The sequence below is a fragment of the Lissotriton helveticus genome, chromosome 11 (genome assembly GCF_964261635.1).
Source record: "Lissotriton helveticus chromosome 11, aLisHel1.1, whole genome shotgun sequence".
Classification (NCBI taxonomy): Eukaryota; Metazoa; Chordata; class Amphibia; order Caudata; family Salamandridae; genus Lissotriton; species Lissotriton helveticus.
In genome coordinates this window covers 1144232680-1144254456 of record NC_136072.1, presented here as the reverse complement: position 1 = coordinate 1144254456, position 21777 = coordinate 1144232680, and the positions used below count along the sequence as shown (strand labels likewise).

Sequence of the window (21777 nt, the reverse complement as noted above, 5' to 3'; positions counted from 1 at the left end):
GATATCAGGGAAAAGAGCTCAAGCACATGAAGAGCAAGAGCCCTCGACAGAAGAGCAGTCCAAACTGTATGTGGACCCAGATACTGGCAGACTTACCCTATTAAAAAGGAAAATCAGACCAGACACATGCTGAAACCTACCAAATACCACTGAAAAAGAAAAGAGACTCTTCTACATCTCCAACTCTCTTTGAGCCTATCAGGACACATGTGCAAGAAACTTATACATATTCTCCCACACGCACAGATGAGGATGTGGAATATGAGGATAATGAACTGTATAAATATCCTGTGGACAATGACCAGGACAACTAAAATCAACCATGGTCTGATCCTGTAGATCCTGTAGACTCTCAACCCATGCAACATAATAGTGCATACCCTGTGAAAACTTTGCCTACAGAGGACACAGCTGCTTTCAATGCATTAATCGATAGAGCAGCATACAACCACCACGTGGAAATGCATGCAGACCCATTGAGGAAGACTTCCTCTTTGACACTTTCAACACTTCTGAAAAATCAGTGAAGACATTGCCAATGCTAAAGGGGGTGCTTAAACACGCAGGGGACATATTTAAGGAAACAACCAGGGCAAGAGTCATTAATCCCAGGATAGAAAAGAAATATAGGCCAGCACCAGTGGACCCTACATACATTAAGGGACAGCTGCCCTTAGACTCTTTGGTAGTATCCAATGCACGCAAACGTGCTAATTCTCAAACTACTGGCGAGGCTCCACCTCCAGACAAAGAGTCCAACATTTTGGAGGCTTCAGGCAAAAGGGTAGCTGCTCAAGTAGCTAACATATGGAGAATTTCAAACACACAAGCCCTGTTAGCCAGGTATGACAGGGCACACTATGACACACTTGAGCACCTTCTCCAGCATCTACCTGACCTTTATAAGGAACAGGCAGAGTTCCTAATACAGGAGGGAAAGTTAATATCCAACGCCTCCATCAAATGTGCGCTAGACGCAGCAGACACACAGCCAGGGCTATCAATACCAGTGTCATGCTCAGACGACATGCGTGGCTCCGCATCTCTGGGTTTAAAAATGAGGTTCCGAGCACTTTACTTAATCAGCCAGTGAACCCTGATTATTTGTTTGGCCCTAATGTGGACACAATATTAGACAAAATGAAGAAGGATACCGTGAAAGCCAAGTCTATGGGAGCCTTGCAGTCACAACAATACAGAGGCGGCTCCTTTCGTCGGTCCGGCAACAGAGGAGCTGCAAGAGGAGGCTCAGCGCAGCAGACCTCATACAACAAGGGGAACACGCAAAACACCTACAACAAAAACAGTAGAGGTGGATACCGTGGCAATAACAGCAAAGGTAGAGGACGAGGGAATAACACCACCAGATCCTCTACCAATACCAAGCAGTGACTTCTTGTCACTGCCCCCAGACCATGTAACACCGGTCGGGGGAATATTACAGCAGTTTCTACAAGTCTGGGAAAACATAACTACAGACAGGTGGGTGAGGCAAATTATCCAGCATGGCTATTGCCTAGAATTAATCTCCACACCACCCAACATACCCCAAAACACCGTCCTATGTCCGCAGAACACCTACACTTATTGCAGCAAGAAGTCATCAGCATGCTACAAAAGGGGGCCATAGAACTAGTACCCTTAGAACACCAGGGTACAGGGGTGTACTTACTATACTTCCTAATCCCCAAAAAGGACGGGTCTCTCAGGCCAATCTTGGACCTCAGGCCCTTAAAGCAATACATTTTATCAGAGCATTTCCACATGCTCACACTGCAGGTATTACCACTGTTGCGTCAAGGAGACTTCCTCGCAACACTAGACCTCAAAGACGCATATTTCCATATACCGGTACACTCAGCACACAGGAAATATCTCAGGTTCACAATACAAAATCAACACTATCAATTCAAAATCCTTCCTTTCGGGGTGACAACAGCCCCAGAGTATTTACCAAGTGCCTAGTGACAGTAGCTGCACATCTCAGAAGACAGCATATTCATGTCTATCCATATCTGGACTACTGGCTAATACAAGCACAGTCAGCCCAGCAATGTGCCAGCCACATTTCACACACTATTCACCTCCTGCACAGTTTAGGTTTCTCGCTGAACTACCCAAAGTCCCATCTTCAGCCTGCCCACGTACCACAATACCTGGGAGCGACGATAGACACTCTGGCAGGGAAAGCACAGCCGAATTCTGTCAGAATAAACAGCATTCAGACGCTAATCCAATGGTTCACGCCCCAACACTCGCTCCCAGCCCGAGTGTTTATGCAACTAATAGGTATGAGGGCCTCATGCATTTTCATAGTCCCTCACGCAAGACTACACATGCGTCCGCTGCAGGAGTGCCTAGCACGTCAGTGGAACCAGGTTCAAGGACAATTAAACGACCTAGTGTTGGTGACCAGTCGTGCATACAACTCTCTGCATTGGTGGAATCCACAAAACCTTTGCAAAGGACGACTGTTCCAAGAGCCTGTACCACAAATAGTCTTGACAACGGACGCATCCCTGATAGGGTGGGGAGCCCATGTCCTCCACCACACAGTACAGGGCTTATGGACCACGCAGCAGAAAAAGATGCACATCAACCTACTGGAGCTGATGGCAATTTAAATGGCAATTAAAGCTTTCAAAGTACATCTGTGCAACAAGACCGTGTTGATCCGGACGGACAACATGACTGCGATGTACTACATACAGAAGCAGGGAGGAACACACTCTCCACAGCTGTCACATCTGGCTCAAAGCATGTGGAAGTGGGCCATTCAAAGAAACATTTTTCTCATGGCAGAACATCTCCCAGGCAAGGACAATCAGATAGCGGATCTGCTCAGCAGACACAGCCAACAGATGCACGAGTGGGAGATTCATCCCACAATGCTTCAGCCATACTTCCAACAGTGAGGACAACCAGAGATAGACCTGTTCGCCACAAAACAAAACGCAAAATGCCGGTACTTCGCCGCAAGGTTCCCACACCCGCAGTCTCAGGGCAATGCGATATGGATGAACTGGTCAGACAAATTTGCCTACGCTTTTCCACCAGCACCGTTGATACCGCTAGTGGCACGCAAACTGCGCCAGCACTCCATGACGCTAATCCTAGTTGCTCCAACATGGGCGAGGCAACCGTGGTACATCACGTTCCTAGAACTTTCCGTGGTGCCTCATCAAAGACTAAAGCTAACACCCAGTCTCTTAACGCAGAGCCATGGAGACATTCAGCACCCAGATCCACAGCAGCTGAACCTTGCAATCTGGCTCCTGAAGTCATAGAGTTTGGCTACCTAAACTTACCTCCTGACTGCATGAACATTATCAAAGAGGCAAGAAGACCTACCACAAGAGCATGCTATGCGGCAAAGTGGAAACGTTTTGTCATTTACTGTAACAACAATGACATAAACCCACTACACGCATCAACTCAAAATATCATATGCTATCTTTTGCACCTACACCGCTGCAATCTAGCCTATACATCTATTAGAATACACTTAGCTGCCATAGCAGCTTTCCTTCAAAACAGGCAACACCTTTCCCTATTCAGAGTGCCTGCAATTAAGGCATTCATGGAGGGACTCAAACGAGTGATCCCCCCAAGACACCCACCTTCACCTGTCTGGAATCTAAACATCGTTTTAACCAGACTAATGGGACCACCTTTTGAACCTCTACACTCGTGTGAAATACAATTTTTAACATGGAAGGTGGCATTTCTCGTGGCGATTACTTCGCTTAGAAGAGTTAGCGAGCTGCAAGCCCTAACTATTCAAGAGCCATTCTTCCAAATCCACGCTAATAGGGTCGTGCTTAGGACAAACCCTAAATTCATGCCAAAAGTTGTGTCCCACTTCCACATCAATCAAACAATAGAACTGCCAGTGTTCTTCCCAAATCCACAGTCAGTACCTGAAAGGGCCCTGCACACACTAGATGTTAAGAGGGCTCTCCTATATTACATAGACAGGACAAAAGATTTCAGGAAGACAAAACAGTTGTTTGTTGCTTTTTCACCACAACACAAAGGCAACCCCATTTCTAAATCCAGGTTAGCCAGATGGATTGTTAAGTGCATTCAAATATGTTATCTTAAGGCAAAACGCACTTTAACAGTTCCCCCAAGAGCGCATTCAACACGCAAAATGGGGGCATCCATGGCTTTCCTAGGAAACATTCCTCTAGAGGAAATATGTAAAGCAGCCACATGGACTACCATACATACTTTCACAAAACACTATTGTGTAGATGTACATTCCAAACAGCAAGCTGCTGTAGGACAGGCTGTTCTAAAAACTCTGTTTCAGACTGCTGCAGCTGGCACAGGTAGCCACCGCCAAGGGAGAGACTGCTATACATTCTATGCACAGATATGAATTCAGCAGCCCACATGCCTCGAACGGAATATGCTACTTACCAGTATGCATCTGTTCTTGGCATGTAGGGCTGCTGACATTGATATCGCCCACCCTCCTCCCCGGTGCCTGTCGCAGCTGTAGCATTCATTCTAACTCTCACTTTCTTGCATGGACATCTCTTACTGTACAACACTCCACCTCTGCCACAATGGCAAAAAACAATCTAAGGATGGAGAGGATGCCCATGTGCACTGTAGTCCAGTGGAGGAGCCACCTATCTCGTGATACTTCGAAGACTCTTCCAGGACAACAATGTGCAATCATCCGGACCCAACACTAGGCGGCGATCTATGCACAGATATGAATGTCAGCAGCCCTACATGCCAAGAACAGATGCATACTGGTAAGTAGCATATTCCTTTGTCATCGCACTCCACCCTTCGTTTCGCCAGAAAAGAGGCTGCATTAGAGGTTCAGATCTCTCATACGGCGCTTCACTGCCAAAAAAGATTGTCTTTGTTCTTGTACTCTCTGCGTGTAATCCGGATAGATAGAAATCTGGTGTCCTGCGTAGCTCAACCGACCTCGTTTACGTGTCAGTTGTAGTATAGAATCCCGATCCCGGAAAATAAGAAATCGAACCATAATGGCCCTGGGAGGTGCCCCCGGTTTTGAGGAGGGGTGGGGGGTAATGCCCTGTGTGCCCTCTCCACCGTAAAAAATGTGGAAAGTTTCTTTGGGGCCAGTACACCACCCAGCCATTCCTCTAGAAATAGCTCCGCAGACGGGCCCTCTGCTCTCTCCAGAAATCCAACAAAACAGAGATTATTCCTTCATGACCTCCCTTCGGCATTCTCAGCACGTTCATCTAGTCGCACCATATTTTTCTAGAGGCTGACTCCTGTATCCCTCAGTGTGTGTAGCTCCATTTGTAGCGAGTCTACCATCCGTTCAGTAACTGTGACCCTGTCTGAGACCTTCCGCATGTCGCACCGGAGTAGGTTTATGTCTATGGCAACAGAATCGATCTTATGTTTTCAGTTCATTGCTGGCGTGAATGGTAGTAAGCACTTCTGATTTTTATGCCGTCTCTTCTGTGTTGGTGGCCAGCGTTGTCGTTTGAGCACCCTGTTCCGATGGCAGGGCATAGTTGGACATTTTTGTGGTTTAGGCTGCCTTGCCCCCTTTGTCTTTCACCATATTTATATTTGGTGTCTTAATCCTGGGGACATAAACATGGGTGGTAGCTGAGAAGTGAAGCTTTTGTGTGGTTTTTCTTTCGCCTTTCCTCCAGCTTCAGTGCGACGGGCCGACAATTTCTCTTCTCTGTGGGGCGCCCAGGCAATCAGTCTGCTACTCGGACAGGGCCGCTGCACCCGTGTCGATCCGCGGCCCATGCCTTCCGGGTTTCAATGTCGCCGCCCGGGTGTCCTACAAGTCCTTTAGATTGGGCAGTCAGTGGTGGACAAGACCGGTGCGAGAGGGTCGGGCCGCCTCACTTCTGAAGCCAACAGTGCCAGGAGGGTTCCCGCTCTCTGCCGCAGTGCAGGATGACCCTTCTTTGTTTAATTCATGGCCGGCCTAGGCCTCGCTGGCACTATCCTCTTCCGACTGGCCCACCGCCCTTATCTGGTGCAGCGCCCCGTCCGGGCACAGGGCGAACAGCGAAGTCTGTGAGCCGAACTCCGGAACAGCCCCAGCCGTCTTAGTCCACCGGCCAGCGCCGTGTTTGTACGCCGCTGTTTCCTGATTTCACAGGCTCGGGAAGTTGGCCGCTCAGCTCCAAACCTTCGCGCCGGATTCTCTCTTCCCCAGGGCCGTTTCTACCATTAGGCAGGACTAGGCGGTCGCTAGGGCGGCCAAAGGGGGAGGGCGGCAAAAAACGTGAGCTTGGGATTCGGAATGAGCCATTTTAATGAGTACCTGTACTTTCCATTTAAACCACTGCTCACATGCATCTCAAGACATGCAGCAGCGGTTCCTCCCTTCACCCTCTTTTGTGAGCGATATATCATGCTTTTTACTGACCCTAAAACCTGCCTGGCACTGTGGGAAAAGCTACTCTCGTCTTTTCAGCTGGTGGACAGAATTCAGACCACTTTTCCAAATACAGCCTTCACAAAGACTTTAGCGCCCAAATACAAAACGTGTGCAACAGACTGTACGGAATAAAAACCGCGCACTTCCAACCACACAGCGAACACACCGTAGACTACAGCTCACGTAAGCGCGCATTTCAGTGCCCTCCTGGCAGTTGAAAGCCAACATAAATATTACAATATAATAAAATACAACACAAGCAAGCACCGACGGTCCGGGCTCTATAGAGTAATCGCTTCCGGGGCAGCAGAGGTTGAATTCTTCGTTGGTCTGTGTCTTTTCCGGAGCGTGCCATTTATTGCTAAACAATCGCACAATTTTATGGGGCAGTGCAACCAAACCCCAATTCCCTCCTAGTACCGGCCCTGCCCTGTCAATCAGTATAAACTAGATTTCCGATTTCCTTTACCTGTCTTCACCTATTTAAAGTCGGTTAAAGTTCTTCGTGTATTGAAGTGGGTCAGAGTCGTAACAAAGGCGTACCTGTTGTCGGATTTTTAAGATGCTCTTTATCTGACGATGAGAGTAAAGAACATCTTTTGGGGACATCACACCGCGCCTGCTGCGGCAGGATTGTCACGTGCGAAACTTGGAATTATTCTGACAACACCAGTGACAGGTATTTGTAACGTGCAGAGTAAAGTGAAAAATGCCAGTATAGAGCCGAGGGTTTAATTTGTTGCCTGTTCATCTCTGAATGATGTACAGCAGGTGCCTAAAAAAGAAAATCCACTTATTTACATATTATCAACTAATCGTGTGAGTGGGCGTGGAGCTTTGAATGCCTTTGCAAGGCATTTCAGAATCTCATTGTTTTTACTGTAAAGAGAGTGTATACATGGCACTTTAAGCAGCGGCGAGCGCCGTTCGTTTTTTTTTAATCGAAATGTGTGGAGCCTTAATTTTCATTTCAAATTCTTTGGGTAAAATTAATGGTATAAACGGAGCAAAGCAAATATCTGAAACGTGCACACAGTGTTATAAATGGAGCAAAGAAAATATGTCAAACAACCATAACAGTACGAAGTTCAACACATCTGTCCACGAATATCTTCTTTTGAAGTACCCACTGTGGATTTTACTCTGTCTAAAACTGGAGGTCAATTTCCAACCAATCTTGGCAACAGTTTTCGGAGGGATATGTTTAGAAATATAATTAACAGATTCTGCGAATTAAGACTCACTATACTCCTTATTTTCCTATTGTACCATATTGGACGAGTTCTTTACCACTTCCTTATTATCCATAATGTTTGTTATATGCTGTTGCTTTAATTTTTGTCACATCTTGTTGATATATGTAAAGCGTTCTGACCCTTGCTGGCCTCATACGTGTTACAAAAAGCTGCTAAATAGTAATGGGGCATAAAGTTGAAATAATGTGGAGTATTGCCAGCTATACACAGGGGAGGTGTTCTTTGGGTTTAGCGTTCCATTTTGATCTGTGATTGAGGCATGAAAGCCTAGTACCATGGAGAGGCCATGGTAGTAAAAGGGAGGGGGCAGCATTTTTCAATTCTTGCCTAGGGCGGCAATACACCTAGAAACGGCCCTGCTCTTCCCCCTGCTGTCCGGAGCTCCTGAACTTAGCCCACGGGAGGCCCCCGGGTAGGAGAGAGTGGTCTAATATTTCTGCACATTGTGGATTACTGTCTTCCACAACCAGGATGATTATGGATGCGGAGGTGACGGGAGCTCTCGAGGAGCACGTCTACTCTGCCATCTTGCTTGGCCATGCCCCCTGATTCATAGTTTTGTGGTTAATAACAAAATATGTTATGTACAAACAAGCTACCTCTGTTGGGGATCGTCATGGACTTCATCTAAATGTAGTAGACAATAATCTGCTATAGCGTAAATTGTGACACCTGTACATAAACAGAAGAGAATGAGATCTATTGATGCAACTTTAAATAGATACCTGGTTAGAGGCAGGAGCAAGAGTTGCAACAGGTTGAGGGTTAAAACAAGGGTGCCCGCTGACCCCAGTCATTGATCACCTGTTTGCCTCAGATAGACCCAAGAGCCTGGACTCTGCAGCAGCTTTTCCTCCATTGCTGTAGACTAAGAACCTTTACTTAATACAGTATGCTGATAAAGCAGTTTTATTTGGATATAATTCAGAAGGGCCAACAAAGGCAATTAGATTCATAAAGTAGCTACACTAATGCAAGTATTCTCGTCATAAATTGTCATATAACAAAGGTAATTCATTGCTTTTGTACTAAAATAGCCAGAGTTGTAATAGAAAATTAAATACTGTATTACACAGCAAGTGTTACAATTTTACTTCTTAGGCATTGCAAATGTACCAGCAGGAAAGCTTCCAAAGTACCCCAGTGTTATCACGAGTCACTGCCTGTCGTTGAAACTCAAAAGTCTTTAGATATATAAACTAGACATTTTCTCAAAGCCTTGCACACCATTGCAGCATTAAATACAACTTGTTTCTCTGTTATAGTCTTAAGCTTCAAACTATTGGTAAAGGTAAGTAACTTGTTCCTTCAAATGGGGTGATGCCCTGTATCCCATTACTCCATCATGCAGGGAGCTGTACTCCGTTAGTGGGTTCATGTCCACTTTATCAGACCTAAGGTACCTCCCTTGACTTTCCAGAACCTTCCTTTTTATGAAACCTGGTCAGCTTTCACATAGGCAAATACATACATCTCTAAACACGATGCTTAAAGACGACTGGAGGGGCAATACACAGGTCAGACCTTGTTTTGAGATCTTTTCATCCAGTACTGTCATAAAATCTCACCTCTTCCCTAGTGTTGCATGCTTCATAATGTGTCCTCATTCGATCAGCACAGGATTTCAGAATAAGGGAGATCTCTCCTCCTGTAGAAAACGTAGTGTGGATGCTGCACCGGATTACCACAAGCCACTTGCTTCTCTGCCTCTGCTATGGTCATCGGTGCTACATCTGAATGTCTTGCCATGTTTGGATGAAGGGGTGTGGCATGCATTGGCGAATAGAGGGACCATTTTGAACAGCTGGGGCACAGTCTTGACTAGTGCCTTGCACAGGATTTGTAAAAGATGCTTGGAGTAGCCTACGGTATTTAGAGGTATATTCTGTCCTACTCTGGAAAAATTACCTCTTAAAACGCAATCCTATTTCAAAACATACCAATCTTTCTCCTTTGTATGCCTTTCAGAATTACCTGGCATCCAGGGGGATGACATGGAAAGAGATGTTGAACGAAAGTCTTTTGGCTCTGCAGAGAGGTGCTTTCATGCTCGCAGGTAACTTGATGGTAACTTTGGCAGCAAAATATCCTGAACCGTGACAGCACAGAAAGACTCTGTTCACCATTGTGTTCTTTTTGCAGTGACATGCATTCTGATTTTAGACCTTTTCTGCCCTCTTTCTGAAAGAGATTTGCTACATTTTAAGTCTAACCGCGTTCCTACGAAGATTGCATTTTGTAATTCAAAGCCACAATGCTTCACGGCTTGTCTACCCCTTTGGATTGAAACTGTGAATTCCGAAAAACTATCTTTCCGTGTTTCCCTATTAAGGTGCTAAAATATATGCTAGCTATAGGGTATCTTTAACAGGGGATTTCTAGTGTTTTCCATCCTATTGTCTAGTGATCTAGCTATCTTCATGCCACCGGTACACTAGAGTAGCACTGAAGTCACAAAATAACTCTGAAAGAATTCATTATCCTTGTAGTCCCTTCTCTGTAACAATGGATCAGTGTGAAAAGTAAAGAGCGTATATCTCCCTTGTTCCTGCATTGCTTCTCTCTCCTGATCATTGGTGTCTGTTTACCAAAGTGACACTGCTTCTGCGATAAAACGTATGATGTGATTTAACGTCACAAAAGAGTAGCTGGTATATGCTGTAGAAAATGTTTTAGTCTTGCATGAAATTAGCTGCAGGACCAAATTGTGCATATCACTGCACCCCTACTGTTTGTTCTTGTGCATGGAGGCTACTTGTTACAGCATTGCATCTAGGCATATTTAATAAATACATTCTTGTGAAGCATGCTTTACTTTTCCTGAATTAGAATGGTCTAGCATATCTCCTCTGAGACCAATCACTGCTAATTAAAACATCAGCTCAGTGCTCAGTACCAGTATAACAGCACACCTGCTAAAAGCTCTGGCCAATTGTCCTCGTCCTCTGAGAAAAGATGGGCAGTACCTCACCCACTGAGGCGTTCATCATTTTCAGGGCATTACCAAAACATCAAGTAGTAGTATTAGTAGTAGTAAGTATACTTGTAAAGCGCACTATTACCCCAAGTAAACTTTATCTACTTAGACACTGTCTATCATAGCTACCTGTCTTGGGTCCAGCCTTCCTTAACGTGTGTTGGACACCTCCCTTAACCTACTGAGCAGAAAGTGGCATCAAGCAGTCTTTAAAGTGAACACAGTTCCATATTTTTGCCTCTTTCCTTTCAGTACTTGTTCCCATTCTTACTTCCTTCCTACAGTCCTCATTTCCTTCCTTCTTTTATAGGAAAGTACATTTCTAATGATTAGGCTGCTTTCCTCAATTTTAAAATCATATTTTAATGGCTGCTACTGTTAGCAGGTGCACCATCAACTACTGTTTTATTGGGGTTTACTGCTAGAAAACCATAACTGTTGTTTCACAGTACAGATGACTGTCTTCGCCGGCGTTACTAATGTGTGGATCCCAATGATTCCATGAGACACAAACAGTGCTTTGTGCATACACTTGCCTTTAGTGATTGCTTTCCTTCTTCAGATTACAGAATCACAGGTAGCACCGTCCTGTGTTACTGCTGCGGCCTGCGCAACTTCAGAGAACTCGCTTATCACTACCGGCAAAATATTCCAGCTGCTGAGTTACCAGGTGAGGTCACTTTGTGGACAGCCGTCCCTCATTCAAGTTTTGTGTGTGTGTGTATGATGTTGTTGTTCAATGAACGACTGATGTGAGGGGCCTGCAACTCCCTTCATACAACATCTCTCTCACAATTGTGCTTAGGAGTGCCCCAGGATAGGCAGGTTAGGTTTGCCATTAGGTCCTTTTGTGTGCACTGTATGTATGACTTCAGATGTTATAATATTCATTTTAAAATGTCAGTCTGTATTTACCAAGATTTAGTTTTCTATTTTTTTCTGAATTTTGTCATGGAAGATAAAACAGATGTGGACAAGGTGCAGGTAGCATTTTTCCACATTTATTCATAAGAAAAATTAAAATTCTTGTTTCGTTATCTGTAGAGTTTATCTGTTTAAGTAAAACATTTATTTAAACACTAATTTAAATTCTGTGGGGGGAGGAGCCAAGCTCGCGTCCGAGATGGCCGCGTTTTAGCTCGGCTCCGTTCGCCTGCCTGTTTTTATCGTCTATCCTGCTGTTATCCTGCCCCGGGAAGCCCTCTTTGTTGTGCTGTAGTGCTAAGACGCCTTGCAGGCACTCACCTTTTGCTCCGGTGGTCCTCGGGTGCCGTGGATCCTGTACGGCGCTCCCGCTCGCTTCGGGGCCTCCGGAGCGGGCTGGCCTGGACCTTCTTGGCGGTGCCCGGACGGGGCGGAGCAGGATGATCGGCCCTTGATGGCGCAGTGGACGTGGTCGTAGAGACCGTTGTGCGTGTAGGCCGGCTGTGGCTTGCTGGCCGGCTCCGGTGGGCCGGAGGCCTTGGGTGGAGGCGCTGCCTCCTGTTGACGGGGCTAACCGTGCATTCGGCTTGCTCCCCCTTTGTTCTCCGGTCCGGCCATTTTGATTTCCTCCGCCCGGGCCCGGCGGCACTGGGGAGCCGGCGATTCCCCATCTTCTGGTGGCCCCCCTTCCTACCCTGGAGTGCCCTGCTGCCGGTCGGCTGGTCTTCATTTGCCTCGCTGCTGCCCGGACGGTGGTTGACGGCCGCCGCGGCCCCGCCGGGCTTCCAAGATGGCGGCCGACCCTGAATGTCTCAGCCGGGCCTGGACGAGCGCTGGAGGCCCGCCGCATGACCCGGGTGCCGGATACTGTAAAGGTTTTCCTACACTTAAGGATATCCTGGATGCCTTACACTCCTGGCGAGCTTCTTTGGCCGCACCTGTCGTCACTCTGGAGGTGGATCCTCTCTTCGGGCCGTTCGGGCCCCCGAAACTGGGTGCGGCTTCACTGTTGCGGGGTGCGGCTGGCCCTATCCTAGGAAACATGGGCCCGGCGACTGCCGCGTCTGTTGGGGTGCGGAGTTCCGTTGCCCTTCATCGTCCTGTGCGGTCTCCTCTGCCGCTGGTCCGGGAGCCGGGTCCCGTCTGGACTGGACTCGATGACTCTTCCTGCCTTTTTTCGCCTCGGCTGGCCGGCCATGGCTCCTGTGCCAACCCAGCTGGGTCGGCCTTTCTCGAACTGTCCCTGAAATTGTGCCTGCATTGTGTGCGATGTTCTATGACTTTCCTGGATCTTCCGAGTTTTACTCCACATGTCTTATCTGGACTGCCGTCTGATCTCCCTGTTCTTTGCCTACTGTTCTTCGCGGTCTGGTTCTTAGTGAATCGGACGGCCACGACTTTGGACAAACAAGGACAGGGCTGATACAAACTTGCCTCTGTGTGCGGTTGTCTTGTACTGGTTGGATGATCGGCATGTAACGGTATGAATATGTGTGATTTTACGGTGCTCCTGGAGTGTATCCTGATATTTTTTGACTTCCCGAGGGCTCTGCTTTTTTCGCAGGCGGGTGGGTGGGTGCAGACAATTCTGTTCCTAGGCCCTCTCCCGTGTGTTTTCTCCCCTTTTCCCTTCCCCTCCCTTTCCTTTTTTTTGTCTTCTGTTTCCGTCTTGCCTTTGCTCTTCTATATTTCGGGTTCTAATTAGGGCGACAGGCACGCTGCTGGGGGGTAGGCCATAGCCTTCTGCAGGGGTGCAGGGTGGGCTTGAGGGGTGGGTGGGGGGGTCTGTCACTTTGGGGGGTCTTTTTCCCCCCTTTTTTTTTCTCCCTTTTTTGTTCTATGGCTCTTGAGTATTCTCTTTTTCGGGATTCCTTCTCGTCATGTGTCCCCCTGGGGTGTTTCTGATGCATTGACCTTCCGGTAGTTTAGTGATTATGGCTCACTACGTATTCCGTCATCGATCTTTAATGGATGCCGTGTGCCGGTTTATGTTTTCCTGCTTTGTCGCCGGGGGGCGCGTGGTTGGGGAGGAGTCCCTTCCTGTTTCCTTTTTCTTCCTTCCCCTCCCTCTTTCGTGGGGGATTTCCTTCCTTTTATTGGGGTGTGTACCGTATTGCTTTCTACGATGGGATCATTTTTAGGGCTCGCTGGTGTTGGAGCGCGAAGCGCTCCCGCCAGCAAAATGTATTGTCACCGTGACGGCTTGCAAGGGAGTACAGACCGGGCCACGCGCAGATTGTGGTCTGTGAACGCGCAGATTGTCAGCGTGCGCGTGCTCCCTTCCTGGCTCCGAACGCATGCTGCTGCTGGCGCAGGGGCTGCAATTCCACAGCCGGCCACTGGGGACAGGTCCGAGACCGTCAGGGGGAAGCTGCGTCTGAGGTAGGAGCGAGGCATCGCCGCAGAGGAGGAACCAGTCCGGCTGCTGGGCACTGAGCAGTGAAAACCCCCGGAGCAGCAAGGCCCCACCTCCCCCCACACCTCCGGAGTCCGGTTCGTTTCATTCTTGTTTTTGTACCGTTTAACAGGTAGCATGTTTGAACACTCACTCTTGTGCTGTTAAATTGGCTTTTGCCCAATGTGACGTAAAAACGTTTATAAGATCTGCTCTAACTCCACGAGCCCCCTGGGGTGGTGTTGAAAATCAGCATCTAGTGGTGTAGTTTGTAGACAGTTCTTTTAATTAATGCTCTATTCATACTTCCTTTACCAGCATGCAATAGAGTTGCTATATTTTCAAAATGCATTAAGTACACTCTTATCTTAAACAACTCTCTTGCAATCACGGGGAGAACGCCTCCTGGTTAGGCTTTTAAACACACAGAATCCTGATTTTGTATTCTGTAACACTATGTTAACTATGCAACTCTTAGTTGCATCTCGCATGGAATGGGATTATTTTTAATATATTTATGTGCTTGTTTACCTTAAATAATGCAACACAACGTTTGAAAAGGTATCAGCAGAAATGTGCACAGAAACCAAGCACAAAGTATGAGCATTCATCGTGATCCTTCAACAAAGAACTGTTACCCAAACATGCAAACTACCCATAGACAGTGTGTAAGTTCAACATGTATAATATTAATATCTCTGGTGAAAATGTCTGTTAGCAGTGCACTAAGTACGACTTAAGCCTATAGAATGCTTTACAATTTTTTTTAAAGATTGCATGGTGAGTATTTCAGAATGATTCTAGCGCAAAACAACTGGATCATTAATTGAGAATTCTCGTCAGTAGCAAATCAACGTTCTTGTAGAAAGAATATTTAAATGTTGAAAAATGGCCCGTGACGAGTGGTGTGGCTAAATATCACACCATTAAAAAAGGCTATAGACAAACAGGAGTTAACATTGTGAGGACAAGACTGAATTGCTACCATTCTAGGTTCTATTATGGTGCCACAAGCATAGAAGTGGGCACAATTGAATGGCTCTGCAGTTCTAATCCCGACAGTATTTTCCTTTCAGAGATAGATGACTGCAAATTTTAATGAATGTCTGTACTTACAATTGTCCAGTTCTAACACTGCCCTCCTAATAACCTCTCCCCCTCCCACATACCATTGTATGCATACCTCCTTGTGCCAATCTAAAAGACTTGAAACACATCTTCACAGAAGCCCAGCTGTCCTCCCTTGCTACTGTTTACTCTTCAGCTATAGGTATGTAGTAAAATAGAAGTAGTAGGGAGAGGATTGTGAGAGGTCTTAACTGTTAACAGTGTGGAGCAGGTGGATAGTCTCATGCCTCCTATTGGCTCCCCCAGCTTCCACTAGAGCAAAGGAATGTACTGTTTCTCCATTGCCCGTTGTAACACCATAGATGCACTGCTCGCTTATATGAAATTCTTGAAATGGATGAGTATAATCCACAGTTGGATAAGTGTTTGTAATCGCTGTAGGCTGGAAAGAAATGATGGGAAGAACGGGTAAATGTTTGTCCAGACAGAATGGTTTCATTATAACCTTGAATGCACAGAGAGTGATTAAGCCATGGGGGAGGAGGTGTACATGTAAAACGAAATGGATTAAAAACATTAAATGTATTAATACTTGTAGGTGAGGAAAATCAGAAACCTCATGCATGTGGGGATTTATATTAAATCATTCCACATCCTCTCCCATTCGATACATCTGTTCGACACCGCTCTATGCCTTGAACATTAAGAATGGGCCCTGGTGATGTGTTCCCAGTAATAAATGCAGATTAGGTAGCTAATTTAGCACTGCCAATTCCGCATCGCCGTCACCCATTTCCAATGCTCCTAGGAGCGGAGGCGTAGGGGCGGAGGGAGGGGAAGACAGCTGCCCACAGGCTGCACTGTTCCAAGCTCCAGCATTAACAAGCATTTGCAATGCAATAGGTCTTGCATTTACGCGAGTTTAAGCTATTGGCATTGTAATTAACAATGCCTTTTATTTATGTTTTAAAAAACAAAAATAATACGCATTGTCGTTCACATTGCCAATAGCTTAAAATCTCGTAAATGCGAGACCTATTGCATTGCAAATGCTTGTTACTCATGTTTGTTAAGTCGGGTTGTTGCTGTGGTGGGTGGGCGCTGGCCGGCGACCGCCATATCCTCTCCTTGTGGTACTTCAGTTGGGATTGTAATTATCGATATGTTTGGTTCGTGTTGGATTTATCCTGTAATTTCTATGATCGCCGAATCGCGGCTCACCACGGCCCCTCCCTTGTTGCTTGACTCACTGCCCGTCATGATCCTGTACTCCCCGTTCCCATAAAAGAAAATCAACCTTCATGTATCCTGTCCCTGCTGATTGCTCTATGGCTTTTGATATGTCTCCTGTGTTCTTTTTGTCATATCCTGTGGACACGTTTGTATTGCTAATTAAGCCTTTTGCTATGTGGTGGCCAGCCCGTTGGGTTGTAGGCCCGTATTTGTGAGCACTCTTTGTACAATAAAGGTTTTAAAAAAATAAAAATAAATAAAAATTCTGTGGCACTTAAACACAAATGTATTCAAGCGCTGTGCATGTCTGTGGCTATTTGAAAGTTGCCAGTGTTATGTAGATTGAACGCACCAGTGCTGAGGTGCTGCGTAAGGTACAACTTCAGCGTAACTCTACATGGGGTGCTTTCCCACCCACGGGGGACATGGGCAAACATGGTTCAATGCAGGAGTGATGAATGTGAAAGACACATTTTTTTAGCCCTGCAGAACACTATCCAATGTGTAATTGATATAGAGGTATTGCTTTTGGGTTACTAACAATTCTAATAAAGGTATCGGGGGCACTGTGTAAACAGCAACACACCTTATTTAGTTATTCACAATATCACACACACTGTACTAAGAAGAATTAGCACTTTTTATGTTCAAAGTATTTATTACTGCAGGAACAATCTGTTTCTAAGTACATCTAAAACAACTACACAGAATATAAAAAAACAGCAACGAGGCACATTATCCATAACAAGAATAGAGTGAACATTTATAGCATTGTTAGAATGTCATTAAAATGTCAAGTAGAACCTAACACCCTAATCTCTACGTGGTACACTGAGAGCATGAAAGGCAGAGCAACGTGTAGTCTAGAATTTCTTAGGGAGAGAAGATGCACTGTATACCTTGATGCTGTCGTAATCAGTGGCGGCGTGAAGACAATGTTCCCTGCAAAGGGCAAACACCCACGGCTGTAGCAGTCATTCAGTCTTCCTCCGGAACTTGGCTTTATCAGCTTCACTCTTCAGGTGAGATGTATCATCTCTGAAGTCAAAGCATGCTGGCAGCAGGTGTGACCATCTCTGACAGAATCACTGACGAAGCACGTCTCCTAATAAGTGGTCAAGTAGCAGTCCTTATATCCTAAATCTTATCAAACGTTGGAATTTCTGGCAAAAGTTTAGCAATGTCAGACATAGATTATGTGCATCAAGGTTTTTATCCCAGACGCTTCCTTATAAACATATAAGGTAAAAGGATGTCTATTCATACTACATTATTTTGGGTATATTTCTATATGTGTTCTTATTAAGCCAAGGAGGACGTATTTTACCCAGATGAATGTTGCGGTAGAGGTCATTAATCGAAGATCTTGACGTTATAACAGTTCATAGAAAGATATAGGTGGTGACATCTGCATTAAAAGACAGACATAACAATGATTTGCTTGTATAGTCATAAGCACTTGAATAGTTCTGCCCCCCTGCTGAGACCCTGGAGCACTTCCTTAGATGTATCTCCTTAAGTGGATATTTTTTCCTTTCTTCAGGAAGGCCTGCAAAGACACTTAAGAGATAGAAAAGACAATAATGCAGCCTAACTAACTAGGCTACACTGGCCATGACTTCATCTTGAAGTAAAAAAAGATAGCCAGTAAACTTATATTTTTTAATTTTTATGGAGTTTAATACACAGAGAAAACTCCCCTTCGCAAAACTCCTTTTTTCATGATAGAGATGAAAGGGTTGGACAGAGAAGCCCCATAGCATGCCATTATATGTCTCAACATAGAAGCTGTGCCTTTAAGAATCTCCAGAGACCACCAGTATCCCATGATGCACAGCCAGTGGCAGTTACTTCAGTTCTTTTGTATGGCTCCTGTTAACAGGACCCTGGAGCATTAAGCTCTACCAATTTTTGTGTTTTTCATACAAAATCTCTTCAAAATTTGACTATTTTCAGTTTCACTTGATGCCTTTGGTTTTTCTTTTCCCTTTGCTGTCATTTTCTGACAGGAATTCCACAGTTTTCAGTCACAAATGTCATCTCTTTTTGATAAGTGTCCAGACTGTGAAAGGAAAAAGGCCAAATCTGACTCTCACAGAGTGTGTATTATTTGCCTGCCTGCTTCTCCTGTTCCTGATGCCTGTTTGTGAGAAGTTGGCCTGCTGTATGATGTCCACAGTTCTGTGGGCACCTTGTATCAGTCCAAACAATCCCTTATGGTGGTGGTTGTAAGTCAACCTTAAAGACAAGCTCTCCTAGAGGTAGCATGGACTAAGCAGCCTAAAGGCTTAACTCAAGAGGACATGTGAAGCCAGCTGTTTTACCATATGCAATCCTGTAATATCAAATGAAAGGACACCACACAAGTTATATATTATAAAAATATATGTATTTATTCTCAGAATAATCCCCACTACTCTTTATGAGCAATGAAGCACAAGCGTTTAAACAAAAGCACAATATAACATATACAAGTTGCACGTTTATGGATGAGGCCGGTGGCCACTTAAACCATATATCAAAAAGTGGTATAACAATCACTAATCGATCGGGGGTTATATTCCAAAGTGTATGACACCAAACACGACATGTTTTGATAAAGCCAAACCAAAGTTAGCGTTAACCGCGAGGATTATAATGCACTTAAGAGTATATGGTATGGCAGTATCACTGTAACAGCAGTAAGGAAATGGTTCCGAACACTGCAGACAGGCTCAGCTCATGCTAGAGCACCATTTCACATAAAACTAAGCACTCTGCCTCCAGGATTGTAAAGGCCTGCCATAGGAGTGACTGATAGGTGTATATGTGTCCAGATATAGGTTTAGACATAGGTATACTATATCTAAGCAAGGGGTGAGTACACCACCTTGCCCCAGCTGTGTGAACAGCCAGTTGTGTCGATTTAAGTACCAGGCAGGGGTGGCAAAAGATATGCTGCAGCCCCTGGTAGGCCTTGGATGCACCTATGCCCTGAGCACCTATAGTGCATGGTACAGGGGCTGACAAGGTGTCCAGTACCAAATTGGTGATGTACCTATAGTACATGTCTGTGAATTTAGCGAGAGAACAGCAGGCTGTGGGTCTGATTAGCAGGCCCACAGCCACTTTAAGTCGAAAACCAGTGAAGCAAAAAGCAAAAATTGGGGTGACCATAGGATAGCAGACCCTACTCTCCTACACTGTTCCATTTGTAAAACCTTTTCCAGGCGCACCCTGCGTGACAGGGAGAAGATTCGGCTTCAAGGAGTAGAAGAAAGAAGAAAACAGCAGGCCAAGTCAACAGGTGGGACTTCGGAGTGAGGAGAGTATCAGTCCTCTACCAGAGCTCTGTCTTCAGCCTCTGGGGGGCTCCCCAGAAAAAGAAGGGCTGAAAAAACGGTGCTGGTCCCGGTCGAGAGCAGGTATTGCATTGACCTGTTCGCCGTCGACTCAGGGCTCTGGGTCGAAACGATGTTGACTTTCCACGTCGAGGAGAAGATCTACAAAAGAGGTGACAGAACCAACTGTGAGACCTCCTTGTTCGCCGTCGAGAGCCCCTACACCGCAGAGGTCGCCATCGAGAACATTGTCACGTCATTCAACGTCGACGCACCATCGTCGACGACGTCGACTCACCATCATCAATCGCCGTCGAGAAGTCACCGAAGGTCGCCGTCGAGAAGTCACCGACGATCGCCTTCGAGAAGACACCGGCGGTCAACGTCAAGAAGACAGGTCCATCTCCGACTCGATCGACATCGAGTCTCCAGCCGACGTCGAGAGGAAGTTCTCATTCGAGACGACATCGAAGGTCTCAGTCGACAAGAAGATCAACGTCAAGGGGGAAAGATGTATCTTCTGTAGAATATGTGGCTCCTTCCCCACGCCAGGCGGCTCAGAAAGGGAGTAGATTAATTCATTCTTCGGCTTTGGAATATTCGCTGACATATTCCCCATCTAGATCACCAGCTTAGTTTTCTTCTCATCGACCAGAAGATCTTCTGCCTCCTCCACCGCCTCCTCCTCCTCGGCCTACTACTCCTCAGCCCACTACGCCTCCTCCTCCTCCTCCTGCACCTCGAAGACCAAGGTCTAAGTCTCATGCGAGGGATCGTCTCACAGCCATAGACGTTCCTCAACTCGTTCTCATCGCCGACATAATGGTGAGAGATCTCGCTCCAGACACACCGGGTACACATCCTCAGCGAGTACTGGAAGATATTCCCCTACATTATCGGATTCTCCTCCTCAAAGTTTTTCTCTTATTGATGACATTACTAAGAAGTTTATGAGCGAGGAGCTTCCAAACTGAACATCCCAATGTCCACTCCGATTCCATCAACTTCTGTGATGTTTTAGGCTCTCCAACAGAGACAAGCTTTTCGTCCCTTGCTTCCTCTGGTGCCAGGCTTATTGTAACCGACAATGGAACTGTTTCTTACTCCTTCTTTCATTAAATCAGCTCCTTCCAGGCTGCAAAAGAAATATTGTCCTCCAGAGCAGGATCCCAAGTTCCTCCGGACTGACCCAACTCCGGATTCTGTCATTGTGCTGGCAGCGAAAAAACGGCATACTACGGCTCCATCATCCACAGTTCCACCTGACAAAGAGAGCCAGAAGATAGACTTGGTGGGGAGGGAGGTATGCAACACAGCAGCGACCTCTATGAAAGCTGCTAGTGCCACAGCCCTGCTGGGCAGATATGACCGGGCACTGTGGGAGTCTCTCCAGCAGTTTGCAGACTACCTACCTAGGGACAAAAGGGAGGATTTTAATGAGATCCTAAATGAAGGCCTTATGGTGTCTGACCAAGTTACTAGCGCAGCGGCGGACAAATAACTTCTGTCTGCACATGGATATTGCCACGGGGTGTCTGCACATGGATATTGCCACGGGGTGGCACTCAGAAGGCATTCATGGCTTCGCTTAACCTCACTTAAGCCTGAAGCACAACAACGTATCCTGAATCTGCCTTTTTCAGGAACAACCCTTTTCAGCTGTCATGCAGATGAGGAGATGGCCCGAATGAAAGAGGATATGGAGACACTAAAGGCTGTTGGTCTCGAAAAACCCAAAGACCAACGTAAATCTTTCCGCCCTTTTTCCCGCAGATACTCTACACAGAGGTTTCAAAGGTATCAGGGCCGACAAACCAGTACACAACAGTCGTACTAACGATCTTACCAACCTTTCCAAAAGTATCTTCTGTAGAATCTGTGGCTCCTTCCCCACGCCAGGCGGCTCAGAAAGGGAATAGATTAATTCATTCTTCGGCTTTGGAATATTCGCTGACATATTCCCCATCTAGGTCATCAGCTTAGTTTTCTTCTCATCGACTAGAAGATCTTCTGCCTCCTCCACCGCCTCCTCCTCCTCGGCCTACTACTCCTCAGCCCACTACGCCTCCTCCTCCTGCACCTCGAAGACCAAGGTCTAAGTCTCATGCGAGGGATCGTTCTCACAGCCATAGACGTTCCTCAACTCGTTCTCATCGCCGACATCATGGTGAGAGATCTCGCTCCAGACACACCAGTAC

The 21777-nt window shown here is 46.2% G+C and overlaps 1 protein-coding gene across 2 annotated transcripts in view; it reads left to right on the top strand.

The window, feature by feature from the left end:
• CHFR (checkpoint with forkhead and ring finger domains) overlaps positions 1-21777 on the top strand; it is a 234947-nt gene that overhangs the window by 176889 nt on the left and 36281 nt on the right. For both annotated transcript variants that reach the window (XM_078667904.1, XM_078667903.1), the window contains exons 15-16: positions 9631-9718; positions 11202-11309. In XM_078667904.1, coding sequence (XP_078524030.1) covers positions 9631-9718; positions 11202-11309 — 196 coding nt within the window. The remainder of the gene's footprint in view (positions 1-9630; positions 9719-11201; positions 11310-21777) is intronic.